Source organism: Gallinula chloropus (genome assembly GCF_964237585.1).
Source record: "Gallinula chloropus genome assembly, chromosome: 8".
NCBI lineage: Eukaryota > Metazoa > Chordata > Aves > Gruiformes > Rallidae > Gallinula > Gallinula chloropus.
Genome location: NC_140093.1, coordinates 3,728,309 through 3,750,126, shown reverse-complemented (window position 1 = coordinate 3,750,126; position 21,818 = coordinate 3,728,309). Strand labels below are relative to the sequence as shown.

General features: G+C 53.6%; 1 protein-coding gene across 2 annotated transcripts; it reads left to right on the top strand.

Annotated features, from left to right (window-relative positions):
- The first annotated feature begins 251 nt into the window (after positions 1-251).
- ATG4B (autophagy related 4B cysteine peptidase) lies at positions 252-21,350 on the top strand. 2 transcript variants are annotated; one of them, XR_014617442.1, is made up of 14 exons: positions 252-300; positions 4,679-4,777; positions 5,320-5,391; positions 7,342-7,440; positions 8,245-8,346; positions 9,702-9,774; positions 10,459-10,538; positions 13,639-13,835; positions 14,824-14,902; positions 15,637-15,782; positions 16,817-16,873; positions 17,800-17,893; positions 19,584-20,155; positions 20,240-21,350. XR_014617442.1 is itself a non-coding variant. In XM_084267414.1 (13 exons), exons 1-13 carry the CDS (start codon positions 291-293, stop codon positions 19,655-19,657), a joined length of 1,182 nt encoding a protein of 393 aa, XP_084123540.1. In that variant the 5' UTR covers positions 252-290; the 3' UTR covers positions 19,658-21,350. The 2 variants fall into 2 exon arrangements, 1 of the variants encoding a protein (XP_084123540.1); XM_084267414.1 differs by having other exon boundaries at positions 19,584-21,350.
- The last annotated feature ends 468 nt before the right edge of the window (positions 21,351-21,818 follow it).

Genomic DNA, 21,818 nt, shown 5'->3' with positions numbered 1-21,818 from the left:
CCACGCCGCCTCCCGCGGCCCCGACTCCTCTGCCGCCCCGGCACCTCGCCTCCTCTCCGCACCCCCTCTCCGTACGGCAAGATGGCAGCTCCCTCAGCGAGCGGAGGAAGCCGCGCGGCGCGCGGATTCGCGACGGGTGCCGCCGGCAGCCAACCGCCGCCGAGGCCGGCGACGAGCCGAGCTCCCATTGGGCGGGCGCGGCGCCTGCGCCAGCAGCTGCGTAGCGCTGCGCCGGGGCGTATGTCTCGGCGGGGACGGCAGCGGCCGCAGCCCTCGGCGGGGCCGCCGCCATGGACGCAGGTGGGTGGCGACGGCGGCCCCGGCCCCTTCCCGCGTCGCGGCGGAGCGAGCGGGGCAGCTTCTCCCCCTCAGGAGTCCGCGGGCCTGGCCCGGCCGCGCTTTGAGGCTTCGCGGCGCTGCCCAGGCCTGGCGCGGCCTCTCCGGGCGCTGAGGAGCGGCCGCTGCCCGGCGGGAGAAGCCGCAGTCGGCGGGCCGTGAGGCGAGGGGCCCGGCCCGGCCCGGCCCGGAGCATCCCCCTGCTCGCTGGAAGGCGTTTCCCGGGGGCCGGCTGGCGCTGAGGCTCGGCGCGGCCGCTCGCCGCCTGTACCGGCAGCGCCGGCGGGGCCCTGGGGGAGCGGGGCCGTCTTGTTCCGGGGGCACCGCAGCCTCCTGGCTCTCGGGCTGAGGCGAGCCGCCTTGGAGCCCTCCCGCGGGAGCAGCGGTCCCGCCCTCCGCAGGGACAGGCGTTGTTCTGCGGCACCGGGCGCGCTCCCGGGGGTCCCGCTCCTCATCGGCCGGGCGGGGGTGGGGGCGGGGGGGTCGGAGCGGCCCTGCCCCGGGCTGCTGCCCTGGCTGGTTCTTGCTGTCGGTGCAGGAGCCGCCGCCGTAGACGCGTAGCGCGGTTTAGAGCATCCCGGCGCGGTTTGAGAGCATCCCGGCGCGGTTTGAGAGCATCCCGGCGCGGTTTGAGAGCATCCCGGCTCGGTTTGAGAGCATCCCGGCTCGCTGCCCTTGCGTCACCGCATCCAGCCTCCCGTGTCCCAGTGAGCGAACTTACAGGGCCCGAGCCGGGAGATGTTGGTTGCTCTCCCTTTGTGTCAGCGTTCCGAGGCTTACCGAGGGAAGGGGAACCTCCTGGGAGGGGTGGTAGGGCTGTGCAAAGAGGAGGTCTGGCCCTGGGCTTTGGAGCAGGGGTTGCTGGAGTTGCTCCGTGTCCGGCCCGGCTCCCGCAGCGATCTGGAACAGCAGACATGGGATGGGTCTTCAGGATGGTACTGCTGTCCAGGTGACTGATTTTCCTCCCTCTCTGGGCTCCTAAATCCTTGCTGTTGCTTAGAGAATTGGGTTTTTTCTTGTTTGAGAGAGCTTAGGGGAGAGGCAAGACTTGACCTTTCTTCTGCAGAGGCTAGAAATGGGTTCAGGCTGTGCTGTTTTCTGGGTGGTTTTCAGCAACAAGCTTTACTTAATAAATTTGCCTTCTGTTCTTGACTCTTTTGAAGCATCCTACATCCAGGAGCATTCCTCCTCCCCACTCTCTTGGGGCAATGCACCTTTATCAGCCGAGGGAGATGATTGTCCCCCTATTTCTTGTTCTTTTGTGGCCATGTTAATTGGAGGCTGAAGGCCTCCAGAAGGGGGGTGTGGGGAAATGTCTCTGAGCAGATGCTCAAGAGGCATCACATCTTCTGACAAAACATCTAAGCTGTGCAGGCAAGCTGTAACCGAGGTGATGGATGCTGGGGAGGACATCAGCTGTTGTGCTGTGCATGCCATGGGGAGAATCACTTAGGGTGTTTCTGTTTGAGTCATCAAAGTCTTGACTTGTTGTTCCTTGTTTCCCAGAGCTGGGAGGAAAGCAGGTAGCTTTGGTAGAGCAGGTAAGGCTGGTGGCTGCTGAGGGCGTGCCGTAAGCACGCGTCTTGCCTTCAGCGTGTCTGCAGACCGACTTCGCCTGCTCCCCGGTGCCTGGCTGTGTGTCTGTGGGAGCTGGTTACAACCAGGGGTAACATGTGCACCTTGGCTTTTTCATTGTGTGGATACAACTCTTGAGTTTTGTTCGTGTTTGCTCGATGCTTCAGCAAGTGTCTGTGTCTAATCAGCAACCAGGACCTGACTTTGTTGGGCAGGGGAGAGTGTTTGCCTAGAAAAGTTGGAAGCTTTAAACGTGGCCCAGGTTCAGTGCTGGGAGAGGAGCTGAAGAGGCCAAATCCCTGTGCTTGGACATGGGCTTTCCAAAGGGGCAGGTGTAAAAGAGTTATCCCAAAGCAGAAGCTGTGAGTGCTGCCCTGGTGGTGGTGGTGGAGGGGGGGGTTGCCACTGCCTCCCACCCCCTCACCCCCCCTTTTGCAACCCCCATCTCGATGTTCAACACAGCAGGGGCTGAGTGAGCCTTCCAGTACCTGAAGGGAGCAGAGAAACAGGAGGGGAATCAACTTTTTAAAAGGGTAGGTAATGGTAGGATGAGGGGGATGGAGTGAAGCTGAAGGAGGGAAGGGTTAGATGAGATATTAGGGGGAAGTTTTTTCCAGAGAGAGTGGTGAGGGGCTGGAACAGGCTGCCCAGAGAGGGGGTGGATGCCCCGTCCCTGGAGGTGTTCAAGGCCGGGTTGGATGGGGCCCTGGGCAACCTCCTGTAGCTCCAGGCCTGGAGGTTGGTGTCCCTGCCTGTGGCAGGGGGTTGGAACTCTATGATCCTTAGGGTCTCTTCCAACCCATGCCAGTCTGTGATAAGGAGGGAGGCGAGGTTTCGCTCGCCTGACCCCTTTGTGTGTGTTGAGGAGGTCTCTCTTGATCTCGAGCTGATGCTGTGTAGATCCAGGAGATCCCTGTCTGTTTGATCCCAGGGAGCCCAGAACTGGCCACAACACTCCAGGTGGGGCCTGACCAGGGCAGAGCAAAGGGGGAGGATCCCCTCCTGTGACCTGCTGGCCACATTCCTCTTGATGCCCCCCAGGATCCCCTTGGCTCTCTCAGCCCCCAGGGCACACTGCTGGCTCATGGCCAAGCTTTGCCTTTTCCAGCAGGGATTTCTAGGGAGGGTGCTGAATGAGGAACCCTTGTGGGACTCTACAGCAGACCCTGTGGAAGGTGTGCCTGTGGGGCAGAGACCCAGCCAACCTGGGCTTGTTTGCACCATGCTTGAGGCTCCTGGAAAGCAAGGCTGTCTTTTGAGGGTCTGACTTGCAGGGCTGAAGCTCTCAGCTTTTTAATAAACCCCAGGGAAGAAGTTGGGCTGTTGTGCTTAATGTGCACTTGGATTTCCTGCAGAGGCTGCTGCTCTGCTGTCCTGGATGCTCAGAGGTCGGTATTTAAAATAGATTGAGGGCTTCTTGAAGGTGAAGTTTTGGAGCACTGCCTGAGAAATTTGCTGATCTCATCCAGCTCTGAAAGGAGCCTCTTCAAAGAGGATCTCTGCTCAGTGACTTCCCAGGTTTACTTCTTTGCTTCTAAGGGGGAGAGAACGACTCACATACGAGCTGGCACGCTCTTCATACCCTTGCCTGAATTGTTTGGGTCCTGCTCATGTGTATTTTAACTCCTCTGGGCAGAGAGCATGTCGGAGGTTGTTCTGCAGAAGTGCCAGAGGTAGGAAGGTAGGTGGTGGTGAAGGAAGCACGCGGTGGCCTGAAGCCTTGTGGGGTGTTTATTGCCCCTGTTACAAAATTCTTGCTGCTAACTCAGAGCAATCACTTGAATTTTCCTCTCTGTGAAGGTGAAAACTCCTTGAGCTTAGTGGTTGTGCCTTGTTCCTTCCAAAAAAAAAAAGCCCAACCCCATCATACTCACTAGTGTCTGACTGGGTCTGGCTGGACCCACAGGACCTTGGCACGAAGCGTGGACATCAGGTGTGCAGCTGAAGGACTGGAGGTCTGGTGGGACTCCCCTCCTGAATGTGCAGGGTCATGGCACGTGCTGCGTTCCCTGGATGTGGAGCAGGTCTGGTGAGCAGCCCAGGACCCCCCTGTCCCTCCTGCTGACCCCAGGGAAAAGACCCCAGCAGGTCCTTGCTATGAAGCTGCTGGGTGCAATTCCTGTCTTGCCGAGGACCTGGTGCCCTGTGAAACGTGGAGCCGTGGTGGGTCTGACACCTGAGAAGCCCAGGATCATAGAATCCCAGACTGGTCTGGGTTGGAAGGGACCCCAAGGAGCACAGAACTCCAACCCCCTGCCACAGGCAGGGCCACCAACCTCCAGGCCTGGAGCTACACAAGGTTGCCCAGGGCCCCATCCAACCTGGCCTGGAACACCCCCAGGGACGGGGCACCCACCCCCCTCTCTGGGCAGCCTGTTCCAGCAGGGATGTGTCGTTAGGAAGGGGAAAGAAGAATGGGTGGGCAGTGAGATGGTTTCTGTCACTTTATCATCCTGTCAGCCTTCTTTCAGTCACCTTATTTAAGTTTTTGAGACTCTTCACCAAGAGCTGGACTCATGGCAAGCTTCAGAACCAACAAAATAAACCACAAAGTACTCCTTGCTCACCTACCATGGAAATCCCTCTGCTTTTCAGCTTGTGGAGCAACCAGGAGCGAGCCAGGGCTGTGTCAGCTCCCTGGGCCTTCCAGACATGCCAGCTGCAGGAGGAGCTGTGCTGTGTCTGGGCTGCCCCAGCCCTACCTCTGTCTGATGATAAAACACAAGAGAAGGTCACCAAAGTTGGAATTTCTTCTGTTTCTTTCTAGCTACTCTGACCTACGACACTCTCAGGTTCGAATATGAAGACTTCCCTGAGACCAAAGAACCTGTTTGGATCCTGGGCAGGAAATACAGTGTTTTTACAGGTATTTTGTGTGAGTGATGCAACGTGTGAACGCTCTGCAGGGTTTGGGAAGCCTCCTGCCTCGCTTTCTGAGCAGCAGAGTGGGTGCAGGCCTGCTAAACACACTGCAGAGGCAGGTAGCTGGCAGACCACACAGACTCAGACTGCTGTGTGTCTGTCTGTCTGTCTCTGTTGACTCTGGGGTGGTTGTGTGCAGAAAGTTACTGTTTGGTGGTTACTGGGACTCATGTCACGAGGCTGGGGTGGTTGAGGCAAGGGGGTAGCTCCAGGGAAAGGCACGAAAACGGATTGCTGCTTTGGAATTTGACCAAGGCTGTGACATCTTTGGGCTGCAGGCAGCTGTTTCAGGGCAAGAATAAAGTTTCTTCTGTGCTGTGGCACTGTCTGTTCCTCAGCTGGGTTTTTGCCCCTCTGGGCACGCAGAGAGTGAGGAGCAGAACGCTGTTGTCAGGAGGGGAGTGGGTGGGATGTGGATTTAGCTGTGGTTCGGTGCTGCCCTCGTGTGCCTGCCTTCTGGGGCTGAATTTGTGATGTTTATTTCAGAGAAAGAAGAGATCCTGTTGGATGTGACCTCTCGGCTCTGGTTCACCTACAGAAAGAACTTCCCTGCTATCGGTATGTACTGGGGATGAGTCTAAGTGTATCCTGGAAATCATTTCAATCCAGTTACCTTTCCCTAACAAACACTCCCCACAAGCATCACATTAATGTGCTTCTATTTATAAGAGCCCGAAATATCATTGACAGGATGTGCTTTGTGTGTGTCTGATGATGACAATTCCTCATCCCCTCGGTGTAAGGGGTAGCAGTGGTGTTTCAGGGGTTGTTTTTGTGAAAGGACACAAGAGTGGGTTTGGGAAGCCTACCTGGGAATATCAGGGAAAGAGTTCTGTACTTCACATCCATTAGGTCCTAGCCTAATGGGAAATCTTTGTTGATGATGGTCTGGGGCTCGAAGAGGATGATAATTACAGCCTCTGACATCTGCTCCAGACCGTGTGTGGGGTGGTTCTTTGGGGCAGGGGGTGAATCTTTGAAGTGACTGTTGTGCACAGGAGCTGGAGTAACACTGGCAACGTGTTCCAAGGAAACATGAAGGAGGACATGCTGGCTCCTTAAAGTATTCTGCACGGTCTCTTCTGTGGTTTCCATTTGTGTGCTGGGTGGGAGGTGTATCAGAAGAGACCTGTGGGCAGAGAAGTGGATTCCAAGCCCCCAAGCCCCCTCCATGTCCCTGCTGTCCACATCATTGCTGGTGGCTGATGGAGACAGCAGCTCAGATTTGAAAGGGACTTCTGGGCAGCTGGTCCTCCTGGCCTGGCCTGTTTTTCCCCCTCTGGGAGACCCTTTACCTAACAAGCTCTGAGACATCTTTGATGCAGTTTAATCCCTTTAATTTCACGTTTCTGAGCTGCAGTTAACCACATGTTTGAAATGGAAGGGTTGGCCTGTGTTTAGCTGGGGTTTCTGTGTGAGCTAGCAAAGGGCAGGGGGTGGGAAGAAATCCCATTTTCTGAGTCATTTCCCAGTTAGATCACAGCTGTGGTCTGCATGTCATACAGTAAAGCTTTTCCTGTCTGTCTTGTCCCTGTCATCCCTTCTGTTGTCAGCCACTGCCCTCTGTGTTTGCCCACTTCAGCACTGTAGCCTCTTCAGAGCGTGAGGGGACAGTCTCGTGCCTGCTTTGTAAAGCACCATCAAGTTTGGATGTTGTATATGTTACAAAACCACAGGAGACACCTGTTGACCATCCAGAAATGGATTAACAAAGTTCTTTTGGGTGCTTTCTCTCCCTGTGCTTTTTGCACAGAGTAGTTACCCAGGATGGAAAGGAGGAGGAGACTCTGCTGGCTGTGCTGGGGTGCAGCTGACTGTATGCTTGTAGTGGTCATGCTAAACACTTTATCTGTGGAGTTGTAATAACAGCCAGAGCTTCAGTGAAGGGGCAGCAGCTTCCTTTTGAAGTTCTATCAGGGAAATGCTTCCAGCCTTGAGGCCTCTGTCTCAGACTTTCCAGTGGGAGCTAATATCCAGCTTATTCTCTGATACAGTGTAGGATATGTTTGGGGAAGGTTTGTTGCTGGGATGTTTGGGGTTATTTTTTGCTAGTAGGGTATATATACTTTTTTTTTTGGCTCAACTATATTACCTTCTTTGGAATCTCACCCAGTCCCAGCTGTGTGTGATGTGGGAATTCCTTGGGACTGACTGTCTTTGCATGAGGAGTCACCTCGAGCTGAGGACTAGAAGAAGCCGTCAGCAACGAGCAGTAGAAAGGTGTCTCTGCATTGGGCTGGGACTCTGCAGCTAGGTTCCAGGGCTGTTGTGCTCCTGAGAAATTGGGGTTGCTTTTCAGTTGAGGGTTTTGGGTTTCTTTTATTTCCCTTTGAGGTTTTTTTGGTTTCAGGTTGCTCACTGATAACTCCTTCTGTGTTTCTCAGCCTCGGGCATACGAGTCCTTATTCCCCACCTGCTGCCCATGCAGACATCATGCTTTTGATTTCTTCTCCCCCCTGGCACTGCTTTACTATTCACCCTGGCTTTATTTTCTGCCCTGGATCACAGGAGGAACCGGTCCCACGTCTGACACCGGCTGGGGCTGTATGTTACGGTGCGGCCAGATGATCTTTGCTCAGGCCTTGGTCTGCCGGCATTTGGGAAGAGGTAAGCCAGCACCCAGCCCGTCCTGACTGCCAGGGCCCTCTGCTCCCACAAGTGTGGTGCTCAGAAGGACACAGCAGGGAATCACTGAGGCCTCTCTGTACTTTTTCTTCAGCCTTCTCAAGTTCAGGGCTGTTTACTGGAAGCCCCCCGGCAGGTCTTTCCCTGCTGCCTACAACTCTACCTAGGTGGATGGAGTTGTCCAAGCCTTAAAACAAAGCAGCACCCTGTGACATGCTAGCTAAATCCACTGAGGCTGGGCACGTGCTAGATGTTTCTTGAAGGGTTTTTCATACAGCTGAAGTTTAAACCAACTTTGATTGTTGGTTATAGCTCAGTTCTGTCTCAAAGCCTTCATTGAGAGTAGTCTCCTCTCCCTGAGTACTTCTGTTCTTGTGTTTGACCCATGCTTGGTCTGTGAGCAGCTGTGCCAGAGGGGGGTTGACCATTGTTGGTGCCCTTTGAATTTGTGGGGGAGTGAGGTCACCTGTTTTTTTTTTCCCAGAATATGTAACGTGCACCCATCAATGAGAAACTGTAACCCAGTTTCCTTCTGTGGGACAGCCCTAGGGTTGGTGTTTGGTTATTTGTTTTTCTGTGGGTGATACTCCTTTATCCCAGCCCTGAAAAAGCTCTTTCAGAATTAACCCTTTAGCACTGGGAGTGCCTCAGGTGCTGGGTGATAAAACAGTGACCTGACAATCAGGTCAGCTGATGGGGGCACAGGGAAGAGTGTCTGAACCTTGCAGCCTCCAGCTGCTAATAAATAACCATGTTTTGTTTCATATATCCCCTTGTCTGTGTTAGACTGGAGGTGGATAAAAGGGAAGAGGCAGATGGATAATTACTTCAGCGTTCTCAATGCCTTCATTGACAAAAAAGACAGCTACTACTCCATTCACCAGATAGGTAAGAGTGCTGGGGCACAGAGGAGCGTGGGGATACTCAGTCTGGGTTTCCTGTGTGTGTGGAGCTCTAGCTAAAGCCACCACCAGCCTAGCATGTTGGCTGGCACCTGACCCCATGCTGCTTGGTTTTTGATGTGATATAACACTACTGCTCCTTATTATGGAGCAGCATGGTTGTTTTTTCTTGTTGACTCCATTAAGACCTTGAGGTTTGCCAAACATTGCAGGTTGTATTTGGCATCACTCTCTGTATCCTGGCTGGGTAAGGTGAGGAGAATGCAGGTGGCTGATGTTCTCACCTTGCAATGCAGGATTGCTGCTCAGGAAGCATCCTGCTTTGGTATCCCTTTTCCTGGCAAATAAAGGAGAAACATCCTGGTCCAGCTCTTCCCATGGGATGTTCAGGCACCTATAGCTTCAGCAGACAGAATTACAAGGGTGCCCCTGGTATTTAAACGCTCTCAAGTGAAGTTTCTTCTTGGGTAACTTCTGTATCATGGCTTTATAGGAAAGTATTTGCTCTATGGGGATACTCTTCTCCATCCATGCTGAGATACCCCATGAAAGGATAGATTCTGTTGACTCAAAATATTTCCAAGTGACACTTGTTCCCTGTTAAATACAAACCGATTAGGAAGGGACACAGTGGGTGAGAAACTCAACATGAGCCAGCAGTGGCTCTGGCAGCTCGGAAGGGTGATGGGATCCTGGGCTCCATCAGCAGAGGGGTGGCAGCAGGGACAGGGAGGGGATTGTCCCTCTCTGCTCTGCCCTCCCCAGCTGGAGTCCTGTGTCCAGAGCTGGGGCCCCAGTACAAGAAAGATGTGGGACTGTTGGAGAGGGGTCAGAGGAGCCACAGATGCTCAGAGGGCTGGAGCAGCTCCCCTATGGAGAGAGGCTGAGGGAGCTGGGCTGGTTCAGCCTGGAGAAGAGAAGGCTGTGGGGGGACCTCACTACAGCCTTCCAGTCCCTGAAGGGAGCAGAGAAACAGGAGGGGAATCAGCTTGTTAAAGGGCAGAGACTGGCAGGGCAAGGGGGATGGAGTGTAGCTAAAAGAGGGAAGGTTTAGATTAGATATTAGGGGGAAGCTCTTTCCAGAGAGAGTGGTGAGGGGCTGGAACAGGCTGCCCAGAGGGGTGGTGGGTGCCCCATCCCTGGGGGTGTTCAAGGCCAGGTTGGATGGGGCCCTGGGCAACCTTGTGTAGCTCCAGGCCTGGAGGTTGGTGTCCCTGCCTGTGGCAGGGGGGTTGGAGCTCTGTGATCCTTGGGGTCCCTTCCAACCCAGACTAGTCTGTGATTCTATGAACTTATTTGCTAAACTCTTTCTTTTGTTTGCTTGTTTTTCTTGTGATGCAGCCCAGATGGGGGTCGGAGAGGGCAAATCCATAGGTCAGTGGTATGGACCAAACACAGTCGCACAAGTGCTCAAGTAAGTGCTGCGTTTTTCCTTTGTGTCATTAAACCATTTGGGTTACAGGTGTCTGCCTGTCCACTGAAGCGCAATTGTTTGATTTAATGCTGTTAGTGAACAGCCTGCTTGGGCAGGAACTTGGAAGGAAGGAGCCTTTCTGTTCCTCACATGGTGTCAGGATGCAAGCGGAGGCATTTCAAGTTGAGGGCAACCCCTAAAAACCTCTCTCCACGTCCCACAAGTAATGAGCCTGCTGCTAGAACCAGGTGTGATGGTCTGTAGTGGAGTGGGAATGTGTGTTGGAGTAGGTGATCATTGTTTGGATCTCTGCTACCTTCTGAGGTGCCTCTGCTGAGCCCACCACAGTGCTGCTGTTACCAAAAAGCTGTCAGCAAGCCATCGAGCTGCTCGTTAGCAGAGGGAAGCATTATAATATAATGGGTTTGAGGTGGTGACAGGGCTCCTGTACTTAGTAGCTGTGGCAGGACAGACTCCCAGGCATGGTCCCATCAGCAATCCTCTTTATTCTTCCAGCCGTGGTAACTAGTGGCAGTGAAGCCTACACCTCTGATATGGGTATAAAGCCATACTTTACAGCCAAATGGAAGCAAGCCCAGCTCTGCTCCTCCAGTTTCACTGCCTTTGCCTTGCAGTGCAGCTAACCTTGCTTATGAATTTATTTGTGTTTCAATTGTCCTGTAGAAAACTGGCAACTTTTGATACGTGGAGTTCCCTGGCAGTCCATATAGCCATGGACAACACTGTAGTGATGGAAGAAATCCGTAAGTATCCCATGGAAGTAGAATGTGGTGTGTTCTCTGGCAGAGAGAAGCCAGAACAACATGATGAGCATGTGATAAATGTTCTGTTGTAGTTGTGGCCAAGTGTGCTAAAGCTATGTGAAAATTTCTGTTCTAGGGCAAGGAAGCCCCTTAATTTGATCTTTTCTTTCATCTAATAAAGCCTCTGACTTGGCACTGTGGCCTCTGGGTCTGGAGAGAAGGTCTGCTGTCCTTCAAACTATAGGTGGGAGCTGCTGGGAAGGTGGTGTCCAGCTTGTTTGTGGCCACGGGTAGCAAGCAGCACATGGTTGCTTCCTCTCTCATGCAGGAGGGTAGGGGTGTCTCAGCTGGCAGGCAGAGTGATGCAGAAGGAACAGATCACTGCAGGGGAAAATGGCCAAACTTGGCAGGGGTGGGAGGAGAAGGGACTCCCATCTCTGAGGCAGATCTTACACCATCTTTAAGGAACGCTCACTGGTGGTTTTTTTTCCTTTTTATCTTTTGGTTTTTCCCCCTCTTTTCTCCTTTGGTGTGTGCTGGCAGCAGGCTGGCTCTGGAGCTGTACAGTGTGTGATGTGTGTGTCCCCATCGTGCTTGCACAGGCTGCAGTGCCACAGTGACCAAAGCCAAATGCCTCTTGCTGGCTGCTGTGGTCCTGCATGGTCCTGGCCACACAAGCTGTCCCCTCGCTCGCTGAGACTGACCTGTGAGGCAGGATGCTTGTGGCACAGAGCCATGCAGTGTGTTTCTGGTTTAAAGGCCATCTAGCACAACCCCCCTGCAGCAAGTAAGGACACCTTGAAGTGGGGCAGGTTGCTCAGAGTCCCATCCACCCTGACCTTGAATGTCTCCAGGGATGGGGCCTCCACCACCTCTCTGGCCAACCTGTGTCTGGGTCTCACCCCCCTCAGAGTGAAGAACTGTTTCCTCATGTCTCATCTAAACCTGCCCAGCTCTAGTTTAAAACCATCACCCCTCATTCCATCACTCCCTGGCCTTACAAACAGTCCTGCCCAGGTTTTCTGTAGGTTCTTCAGGGACTGGAAGGGGTTCTGAGGTTCCCCTGCAGCCTTCTCTAGGCTGAAGCAGCCCAGCTTGCCCAGCCTGTCTTCATAGCAGAGGTGCTCCAGCCCTTGGATCATCTTCAGTCTCCTCTGGACCCACTCCAAGAGCTGGGGGCTCCAGAGCTGGACACAGCACTGCAGGGGGTCTTGCCAGAGCAGAGCAGAGGGGACAATCCCCTCCCTCCATCTGCTGGCCACACCTCTGGTGATGCAGCCCAGGATGTCATTGGCCTTTGGTCTGTGAGGGCACTTTGTTGGCTCATATCCAGCACTGTCCCAAGTCCTTTTCTGCAGAGCTGCTCTTCATCACATCATCCCCAGCCTGTGTAGGTGGTGAGAATTGTCCCAACCCAAGTGTAGGACCTTGCACTTGGCCTTGTTGAACTTCCCAAGGTTTACCTGTAGTCTGAACGCTGTACTTGTAGAGCTGAAGCATGCTGGCTGTGAGGCTGTTGTGTGTGTGGCACTGGCTGTTCAGCACTGACGCTGCTTCACCTTACCTGTCTGTACAGCTTGTGATGTGCCTGGGGTGTTTGTGTATTTTAAATGTGAATCATCCTGCATCTGCTCAGGGCCTGAACTCAGAGTAGTGGGTCTGGTGTGTGACATGCCTGTAGGTGTGTTAGATACCTTGTGCCCCAGAGATCAGTGGATAGAGAAGCACTCAGGAGTTAAGGCTGCCGCACACACGTGTTAAATTCAGTGTCTGGCTAGCCCAGGGTTTGTAGGAAATGCCTTTTGCTACAGCAGTGAAGAAACCTTCTCCCATTATCCCTTTTGAGTCAGTCTGGTGTGTCAGAAAGGGGCTGTTAGCTGGGCTTTGGAGCATCCTGTACGCCAGAGAAGTGATGAGAAGCAAAGCCAGTGCCTGACAGCTGCAGTGGGAGAGGTGTTGGGTCAGATCGGTTGGGTTATCTTGGCAGCTGATGGTTTGGGTCCAGCTGGGAAGCTTTGGGCAGGTTCTGCTGTGCTGGGGCGCTGTGGAGCCTGCTGAAGCAGTGAGGTGAATTTAGTCTGTGCTGAGCTCCCTACTGCTCAAACTGGGCTGAGATTATGTTGGTGTCATGAAGCTGAAAGGGCTGGCGACGAGGGTGCTTGTGTACGCTGCGTCCTGCCTGCTGTGAGGTGTCCTGGCATTCAGCTTGGGCCAGGAAGAAATTAAGTGAGCCCCTGGTGTTTTGTCTAATTGCCTTGGCTTCATGATGAAAGTGCTGTGGGTTTCTGTGGGGTTTGGGGTTTGCCTACACACACCCAGTGAGGAATGAAATTGGCTGGCAGGACAGGTAGGCTTGGAGATGTTTCTGTGCCAGCATTTACATACTGTGGTTGTGCTGCAGCCTGGCTGTGTGTCAGGCCTGGAGGAGGAGGATGTGTAGCACTTATGTCAAGCCTGTGCCCCAAGCTGTTTAACTGCCCTGTATCTTACAGCCAGAACCCATGCTGAAGTCACAGAGCGTAACAGTCATCCTGCTTTGGGTCTCTAGGGTAGCTTCAGTGTGATCCCTGATAAAACTTGCAAAGACTTTAGAGAACTTGAGGAAAATTACAACTGCTCCAGCTGGACAGCATGCTTGCACCTTGTTTCAGCACTAATTGGAGGTGAATATTTCCTGTGTTGAGCCACAACTCCTTCCTCATTCAGTTCAGCTGTCTTCATATACCCTCCATGAGCTCCTCTAGAGTTGAACACTCCAGATGTTCCTCTGTCTTCCTCCACGCTCTCTGAACTCCAGACTCTTTCCTGACCTCCTCCCCAGCTCCTTCAGCCTTGCTGGCACAGGATGTTGTTAAGCAGTAGCATTCCAGCAGCCCAGTGGCTGTGAGCACAGCTTGCTTCCACGCAGCCCTGATGGGAGCAGAGGTTAAACGCCGCCCTCCGGGGAGGGTCCCAAGTGCTGGACCTCTTCAAGCCATTTAATGAAATGCTGTAGGTATTCAGCAAATAGCAATTGTTGCTCAGAGCTCAGATAGCATGACTTGAGGTGCAGGAACAGAGGCTGTTGCTGATGCTTTCTGCTCATGTTCCCTTTCTGTAGGGCGGTTGTGCCAGTCCAACTCCCCGTGTGCTGGAGCTGCAGCATGCCCTGCTGGGGAGTCAGATGCACTCTACAACGGGTACCCAGAGGAAGCAGGGGTTAGAGATAGGCTCTCACTGTGGAAACCATTGGTGCTGCTGATACCTCTTCGCCTTGGGCTCACAGAGATCAATGAAGCCTATATTGAGACACTAAAGGTAGGGCTGAATTCTTGGAGCTGAATTCTTGGTGTTCTGGTGCTGAAGGACCCGGGTGTGAATGAAGTCCTTTCTGAAATTTGGGGTTGGTGGAGGAAAAAATACTCAGAAATAATTGTCCTGTTTCCATGAGGAGAAGGTGCTTAAAGGCAGTCCTTGTCTCGGGGGTCAGGAGGGGGGTTCTTGCAGGCTTTAGTTGGGGGGCTGTGGGTTTTGGTGGGTGGGGTTATTCGGAGGCTCTTACTTCATGACTCAGTCCCTCTCTGTGTCCAGATGGTACCGACCTGCTGAAGCATTTACTTGGCACAGCTGAATCATGCTTGGTGGCACCCCAAGCACTAAAGAATGTGGTGTCACACACCCCTGGGGCTCTCATGCTGCAGCTGATACTGCAGACCAAGGCTAGGAGCTGGCAGACAGTTGCAGGCTGAAGTATCAGGAGGCTGCAGGATTTAGGCTGTGCAGAGTATGTGCACAAAACAGGGTGCACATTGTCTCACTGCCCTCAGACTTGCAAGCTCTGAGCAGCACGGGTACGAGCCCCAAATTCACCTGAGGTTCCTTGCCCATAACTCAGTAGGTGGTGCCTGGATGCTGTAGCTGGATAAGGGTTTTAAACTCTTCTCTAAATAATCATTTCCTCCCAAGAGCCCTGTTAGAAGCTGATGACAGTCCCAGGGGATGATGACTGCAGCAGAGCCAGGATGTTCCTGGACTGAGTCCTGGAGCAGTGCTGCTGCTTCCATTTGGTCCCCACGTCTGTTCCTGTCAATGGCTAAAGGTGTTTTTGAGCTGCTTCTGTGTTCCTCAAAGGCCCTGTGTTGTAGCCTCCAGCCTTCCCAGTGGAGCTTCTTTCCAGAAATGGCTGTTTCTGCTGATCTTCAGTGTCCCAGTCTTTCTTCCCCACTGTGTTTTTGGATGTTTGCCTTTGTTGCCACCTGCTGTCTCACTGTCTGTCAGCTGTGTGTTTTCTGTATTGCTTTTCCAGCACTGCTTCATGATGCCCCAGTCCCTGGGAGTGATTGGAGGGAAGCCAAACAGTGCTCACTACTTCATTGGCTATGTAGGTGAGTGCCCAGAGTACTGCAAAGGCTTTCCAAGTGCCTCCCCCCAGTTAAAAAACGCTTGTGGAGCGGTACAGCTCTCCTGCTTGGTCTCTGGTGCATGCTGCAGGGTTCCTCTTTCCTGCTGGAAGTGTGCAAGGCTGCTGTGGACTGTGTCCTCACAAAGAGTGAGGACCTGAGAGGTGTAGCTTTGACCAGTAGCCATAGTATGGGCAGTAAACTTCCACTGTGTAATGCTAAATCCTGCCTGTGAAGGGGCGTGCACAGCGGCTTCTCCCTAGTGCTGGCCTCCCTACAAGGGCCTCGGCTGGATATCGCTGTCCCCTTCCCCAAGCCCTACAAACTGTTGTCCATTTACTCTCCTCCTTCCCTCTGATTTTCTCTTTCCAGCTGAGATCTGGTTGTGCTTTGGATTTCTGGGGTTGGCTTGAGCTTCCTGAGGCCCCCAGGAGGTGCGTGTGGGGAACAGTACCCAAACAGCGCCGGTGCCTCAGGCCCAGCTTGTCACTGAGCAGTGGGCACTGTGGTTCTGCTGGCAGCTGGCTCTTTGCCTGGGTCAGCAGTGTTTGGGAAAGGGGCTGGAAGGAAGGAAGTTGCCCCTATAGAACATGGGCCCTTACAGGGGGGTTTGAGAGCTGGCTCTGTCATCACCCTCTTTGTACCTCACCGTTTGCTTCTCAGAAGACCAGCCCCTGGTGTGGTTCTTGCTCTTCACGTGTCCTTGCCTGTCTGTCCAGGTGAGGAACTCATTTACCTGGATCCCCACACCACGCAGCCCGCAGTGGAGCCCAACGACAGCGGCTGTCTCCCCGACGAAAGCTTCCACTGCCAGCACCCTCCCTGCAGAATGAGCATCGCCGAGCTCGACCCCTCCATCGCCGTGGTGAGTTCCTGCTGCTCCTTCTCCATCGCCCACAGAGCGGCCTTGTGGCCCCTCTGTTCCACAGCTCTCCCTGGCTCTGGGGATCTGAGGGAACTGGGGATGTTTAGTCTGGAGAAGAGGAAGCTGAGGGGAGACCTTCTCACCACCTACAGCTACCTGAAGGGAAGTTGTAGAGAGGTGAGCGATGGTCTCTTCAGCCAAGGGACAGGAGATGGGACAAGGGGCAATGGCCTCAAGCTGCCCCAGGGCAGGGTCAACTCAGATGTGAGGGAAAGGTTCTTCTCTGCAAGAGTTGTCAGCCTGGCACAGGCTGCCCAGGGAGGGGCCTGAGTCCTCACTCCTGGGTGTGTTTAACAGATGGGGAGATGAGGTGCTCAGGGATATGGTTTGGCTTAGGATGGGAATGGTTGGATCTGATGATCTTAAAGGTCTTTTCCAACCTTGTGATCTGGAAAGGGTGGTGGTGATGGGCTGGGTACTCTGGACACATGTGGTGCTGGGCAAGTGCTGCTGTGGGTTTCGGTGTGGTTGGTAAAGCAGCTTCTCACGCAGGAAGTGGTTTGGTGGAGTGAAGTCCCCCTTGTGTGGCAATTAAATGCTGCTCTTCGTGGGCCATGGGCCTTCTCTGGGCTTTAGTTTGGGCTGTGATTCCTGCCTGGTGATGGGCAGATCCAAATCCACCTTATGCCTTGCTGGGGCTTGTTCCCTGCCAAACCCAAGATGCCTGCTGAGTGCTGTATCCTTGGGGACTGTTCCTGCCTGGTTCTCCTCCTGCAGCAGAGCAGGCTGTGGCTTTGCTGATCCCAGCCCTCGGACAGTCGGGTCGCGTTGCACCAATGGGGACATTTGGTTTAATGGGGCAGTGCAGCCACTGTTTGATTGGGGCAGTTGGGTGTGGTGACTGCTCGTGGGCCTGGTCACATCACTTGGTGTTGATACCAGGCCTTGGGACTGAAACAAGGAGCTGAGAATATATAAATTACTGTGGATATATAAATTACTGTGGGTGGTGCTGTTTGTTTGGTTTTTTCCAGGGCTTTTTCTGCAACACTGAGGAGGACTTTAATGATTGGTGCCAGCAAATCAAAAAGGTTTGTGCTTTTATCCCTGGGAAAGGAGTACAGGGTATCATCATAATACATCATAGTCAGACATCAGATTACGTTTGCACTTAAAATTATGCTCTCCTGTAAGTATTTAACAAGGCAAAAGTGATTGGCCTTCAGCTTTCTTAGGTGGTCTCTTGGTTTATCTGCAAGAGTTGTCAGGGCCTGGCACAGGCTGCCCAGGGAGGGGGCTGAGTCCCCACCCCTGGGTGTGTTTAACAGGCGGGGAGATGAGGTGCTCAGGGTCAGCACAGGACAGGAATGGTTGGACTCCATGGTCTTACAGGGCTTCTCCAACCTGGTAATTCTGTGATCTTGTTGCCAAACTGCTCCACAGAGAGCAATATGCTACAGACTAAATCTGGCCCTTTACCATCTATCTTCTCCAAACGTGGCTTAGGTAATCCAGAATTAGCTGAGCTGCAGTATTGTGCAACACAAGAGTCTCCCATGGGCAGTCTTGCTCATTTCTCATCTTTTTTTAAGATATTGAAAATTATGGTGTGCTGAAGGTGGCATGAAAGCATGCTCTAAATCCTCAGCTTTAGTGTGCAAAATGAAGTTCTATGTAATAATCCTAGGGGTGATTTTAAGAGATCTTTGTTCCTCCAGTCTTCAGAGTAAGAGTAAAATACCTCTGTTTTGCTTACTGATTTCCAGTGATTGGTTACAAACAAGAATAGCTCTAGTGCTCTGTGGCACAGGATTTTAAAGCATATTGAAAATAGTGTATTAAACTACCATGAAGAGCATAGCTCCAAAATGCTGCTGCTGCTGAGAGTCCAAGATTTGAGATACAATTTTTTTCAGCTGCCACTAAGTCCCAACAGGTCGTTATCACCCCTAAAAGACACCCAGAGCACCCTGAGTACAGCGTTGTTGTTTCTCCTGGCTCTGTCCTTGCTCCACAGCTGTCCCTGGTGAGAGGAGCGCTGCCGATGTTTGAGCTGGTGGAACGCCAACCCTCCCACTTCTCCAGCCCCGACGTCCTGAACCTCACACCAGGTGAGGCTGTGCAGGGGGAGTGGGTGTCTCTGGGTTTCTGGAAGTCCTGTGGGGCTGTGGCGTGTTTCTGTTCCACCTGGAGTTGGATCTGGAGCACTTTGGTCAATTGATCTACATCTTTGGCTTTCAGTGAGTGGTTTGCAGGTCCCACGGTGTCTCAGGCTGGTTTTTAGATCAAGTCTGTGAATGGCGACGGTGACCAAGGAGGAGGAAACCAGTTTGTGGGCTGTCACAGCAGTGTGAGCCCATGACTTGTAAGGGGATGCTTGGAGGAACCAAAAGGATCCCTGGAAAAGGCTGAAAACAGAGTTTGTATGTGATGAAAGCAGCCAGAGAGAGGGCTGGCCAGGGTTGGCTCCAGTGCAGAGCACTCCTTCCCTCTGTGTGTGCCACTGCTGATACAGGAGGATGGGGGCCAGGGCTTGCCTTGGCTGTCAGGCTCTGCTTATCATGTGAGCCACGTGCACGGACACTGCGGGAGATAAAGAGCTGCTGACAGCCCTGAGGAGCCCAGACCCTGCCACCAGGCACTGAGCAGTGTCCTGGCCCTGCCTCCTGCACCCTCTTCTGTCTCTCTCCCTCCCTTAGTTCAGTCATCCTTACCTCAATGAAAGCTGGATTCCCTCAGAGTGTCAGGTGATCCTTGCCCCTGTTAACTCATCCCTAACTGCTGCCTTCCCACCCTCAACAATGTTTGCAGACCCTCTCCCATCTGCTCTGGCTGCTCCAGTTCTCTGGCAGCCCTGCCCCTCCCTAGAAGGATTCATCATTCTCTCATCAGTGTCCAGCCCTGGGTTTTATGTTCCCCTCACAGTGGGTGTTAGGGAGTGAAGGGGCTGCTCCTCAGGAGCACCTCTGGAAGTCGTGCTGCCAGGACCCAGTCGTGTGTCAGCACCACAGTTCGGACGGGGACAGTGACACTGGGCATTTACACATCCTGCTGTGGGATTAAAGATTGTTGGGGGGATCTGCAGCCTTGTTGTGCTTCTCTGCTGTCCCCACCATCAGTTGCTGTGGTTTGGAGTTTGGCTGCCAGGTCTGCAGTCGTGTAGCTGGCGTCAACATGGGCTTCTCCTTTCTGCTGTGCCCACGTGTTCTCCCCTCAGCTTCCCTGGGGTAGTTACTTCCCCTCTTGGTGTGTGCTCCCTCCTCACCATTGAGTTGGACAGACAGACAGACAGGAGGGATCAAACACACCACAGGCTGTGCTGATGGCTCTTGGGAGAGTGTGTGTTGTGCCATTACATTCCCTGGTAGCTGGATCAGGGGCAACCAGAGCATGAAACACCGATACACAGTGGGGGGGCCAGAAATGTCCTGTATCACTCACTCACTTGGGCCAGACACCTTCATGGCTGTTAGTCCAGACCTGGGCAAGTTCCCCTGTTTTGACCCTCCTGAGGAAGAATGGTTTTATTGCTAGTGCAGAGCTGCTGGGCAGGAGGGCTGTGTGGGAACATTCCCAGCACAGAGCTGCGCTGCCTTTGGGGTCTGTGAAAGGTGAGGTGCCTTCTGTGCACTGCATAGTTCTCTGCTGGGTTTGCCATGCTGCTGCCGTGTTCTCATCTCTCCCTCAGCCTTTCCATGGGTACATCACTGAGTCTCTTGGGATCTGTGGGCACTGAAATCCAGCTGCTGAGCAGTCACTGCATCCCGTGGAGGGGATAAACAGCTCTTTTTTCTCTTGCAGACTCCTCTGATGCCGACAGATTGGAAAGGTTCTTCGACTCCGAAGATGAAGACTTTGAAATCCTATCCCTTTGAAAACCATTAGGAAACTGACTCTGCAAATTTGTGTTCTGTGTGGGGAGAAGGGGGGGAGGGAAGCTCCTTCGAGAGCCTCGGGCTACCGGTTTTCATAGGCGCTTGCTGCCTTCCCCGCCTCTTGTCCATCCTGGCATTCTGTGCAGCCCCCGAGTCTGCCTTGGGATGAAGAACCAAGTGGGTCTCTCAGCCTTACTGGCTGGAGCTGGAATTTCTCAGCAGGAAACAGTCCCTGGAAGCAGATGCAGTGGTGCTGGGGAGTTCAGAGCCCCTCTGTTACATCGGCAGGTCAGCTGGCCTGGAGGAGGCATAGAAATGGTTAGAGCGCTCAGTCCTTAGGCAGGGATTCCCCTCTGAAGCCTCACTAGAGCTGAGGATTCCCCTCTGAAGCTTTACTAGAGCCACCCATCGCCCATCACTTAGCAGGTGAGGTGCACAGTGAACTCCTTTAGCAGCTTCTCCTCTCGCCGGCTGACTCGGGCTGCGGCTGCAGGGCAGGTGAGCAGCAGACACGTCCCAGCGAAGCCCCTGGCTCTGAGTGGCCGGGCTTCCTCCAGCGCAGCTCCTCTTCGTGCTTTGCAGTACAGGACGCTTCCTCGTAGGTGTACTGCCCCCTCCTGCTCACATCCGAGAAAAGAAAGTTGAGAAAACACGTAAACGAAACTCACCAGGCTGCCCGGGGAAGTGTGGAGCAGAGCAGTGCTGTGGGGAAGGACCATCTCCACCTCAGGTAAAACAGCAGCAGAAAGAAAGGAAGGAGAATAGAAATGTGTGTTCCTGTTCGGTGAGTCAGTGAAGTGTTGTGCTTCAGCAGTGGGTTCATCTCCACAGCAGGTACCTTCAGCAAAGCTGCTTCCAGCAGGGAACTAGGTTCTGTGGCCCAGAGTGGGAGGTGAAATGGGACAGCTGAGCTGTGCCTGTTGTGTGCCCATGTCCCTGATCCTGGGAGTTAATCCTGTTGGTACCAAAAACGTGAGCTGTCAGATTCCTCATGTTCTCAGGGGGTTGGTGAGCAGCTTCTCCACCTCCTCCTGTGAGCTGTTCCCTCTCCGGCTCAGAGAAGGTGCCTGAAGGATGAGTAGGCTTTCTAGCTGTGTCAGTACCTTTCTTCTGCCAGCTCCCCCTCCCTGCAGAGCACACAGAGGTACTGTAGGAGCTAACACAGGGAGTCCCATTTCAAGTAGTCATCCCAAGGAGAGCCATAAGGACAAGGATGCTTTTGGGAAGGTCCAGTTATACTGGAAACTTCAGCTACACTCACTCTGCCCGGGGCCCTTCTCCATGCAGCACTGGGAGAAAGGCATGCTGGGGAGGAGAACTGTCTTACCCCAAGCTGCAGCTGAAGGAGTTCCAGTAGCAAGTGCTGCAGCTCATGAACCCAGCTTTGTTCTGTACATGAGGATTAGAACCTTCCAGTGGAGGCTTTTGTGCCCAAGGGTGCTGAGAGCTGCCTCGAAATGACCCGTTTCCTGCCCGACTGACCTACTGATGCTCTTAACTGTCCCCGTGCTCTTCAAAAGCAGAGGGTTGAACTGGGAACCACGATGCTTCTGTCACTAAATTATTATTTGCTGCTTTCTGCCTGCTTCTCCTCTTCTCTCTTGTAGTCAGGGGAAGAGGCAGCAGAGGAAGTGGGGCTGTGCTCCATCCATCTGCTTTCAATTTGTATCTAAATAAACAGATCTAAAACCTTCACCTGTTGTAATGGTCTTGAATTGAAGGGGGCAGTGGGCTGTGCTGGGCAGTTTTCCAGGAGTGCTCTGTCCTTCCTGAGCTGAGGGGCCCAGAACTGGACACAATACTCCAAACGAGGTCTCACCAGGGCAGAACAGAGGGGGAGAAGGACCTCTCCTGACCTACTAACCACCCCCTTCTGATACACCCCGAGACAAGCTGTGCTTGCAGGGCAGAGGGGAAAGGGCCAGGCAGAGGCTTCAGAGCTGCTGCACTTGGAGGTGCAGAGCAAAACTTGTTCCTTTGAAGCTTTACATGCCCCCTGTTGAGGTATGGACCTGCCAGCTCCCAGCCACCTCTCACACCAGCTCTGCAGCCACCACTGTCGCAGAAGCACACACAGTCACCAGCACGTTTCCCTGCGCTGCAGAGCAAGGGCAGGACCCAGCCCTCCCTGCTGCAGCCTCCCTGGCCGTGGGCAGGGCCT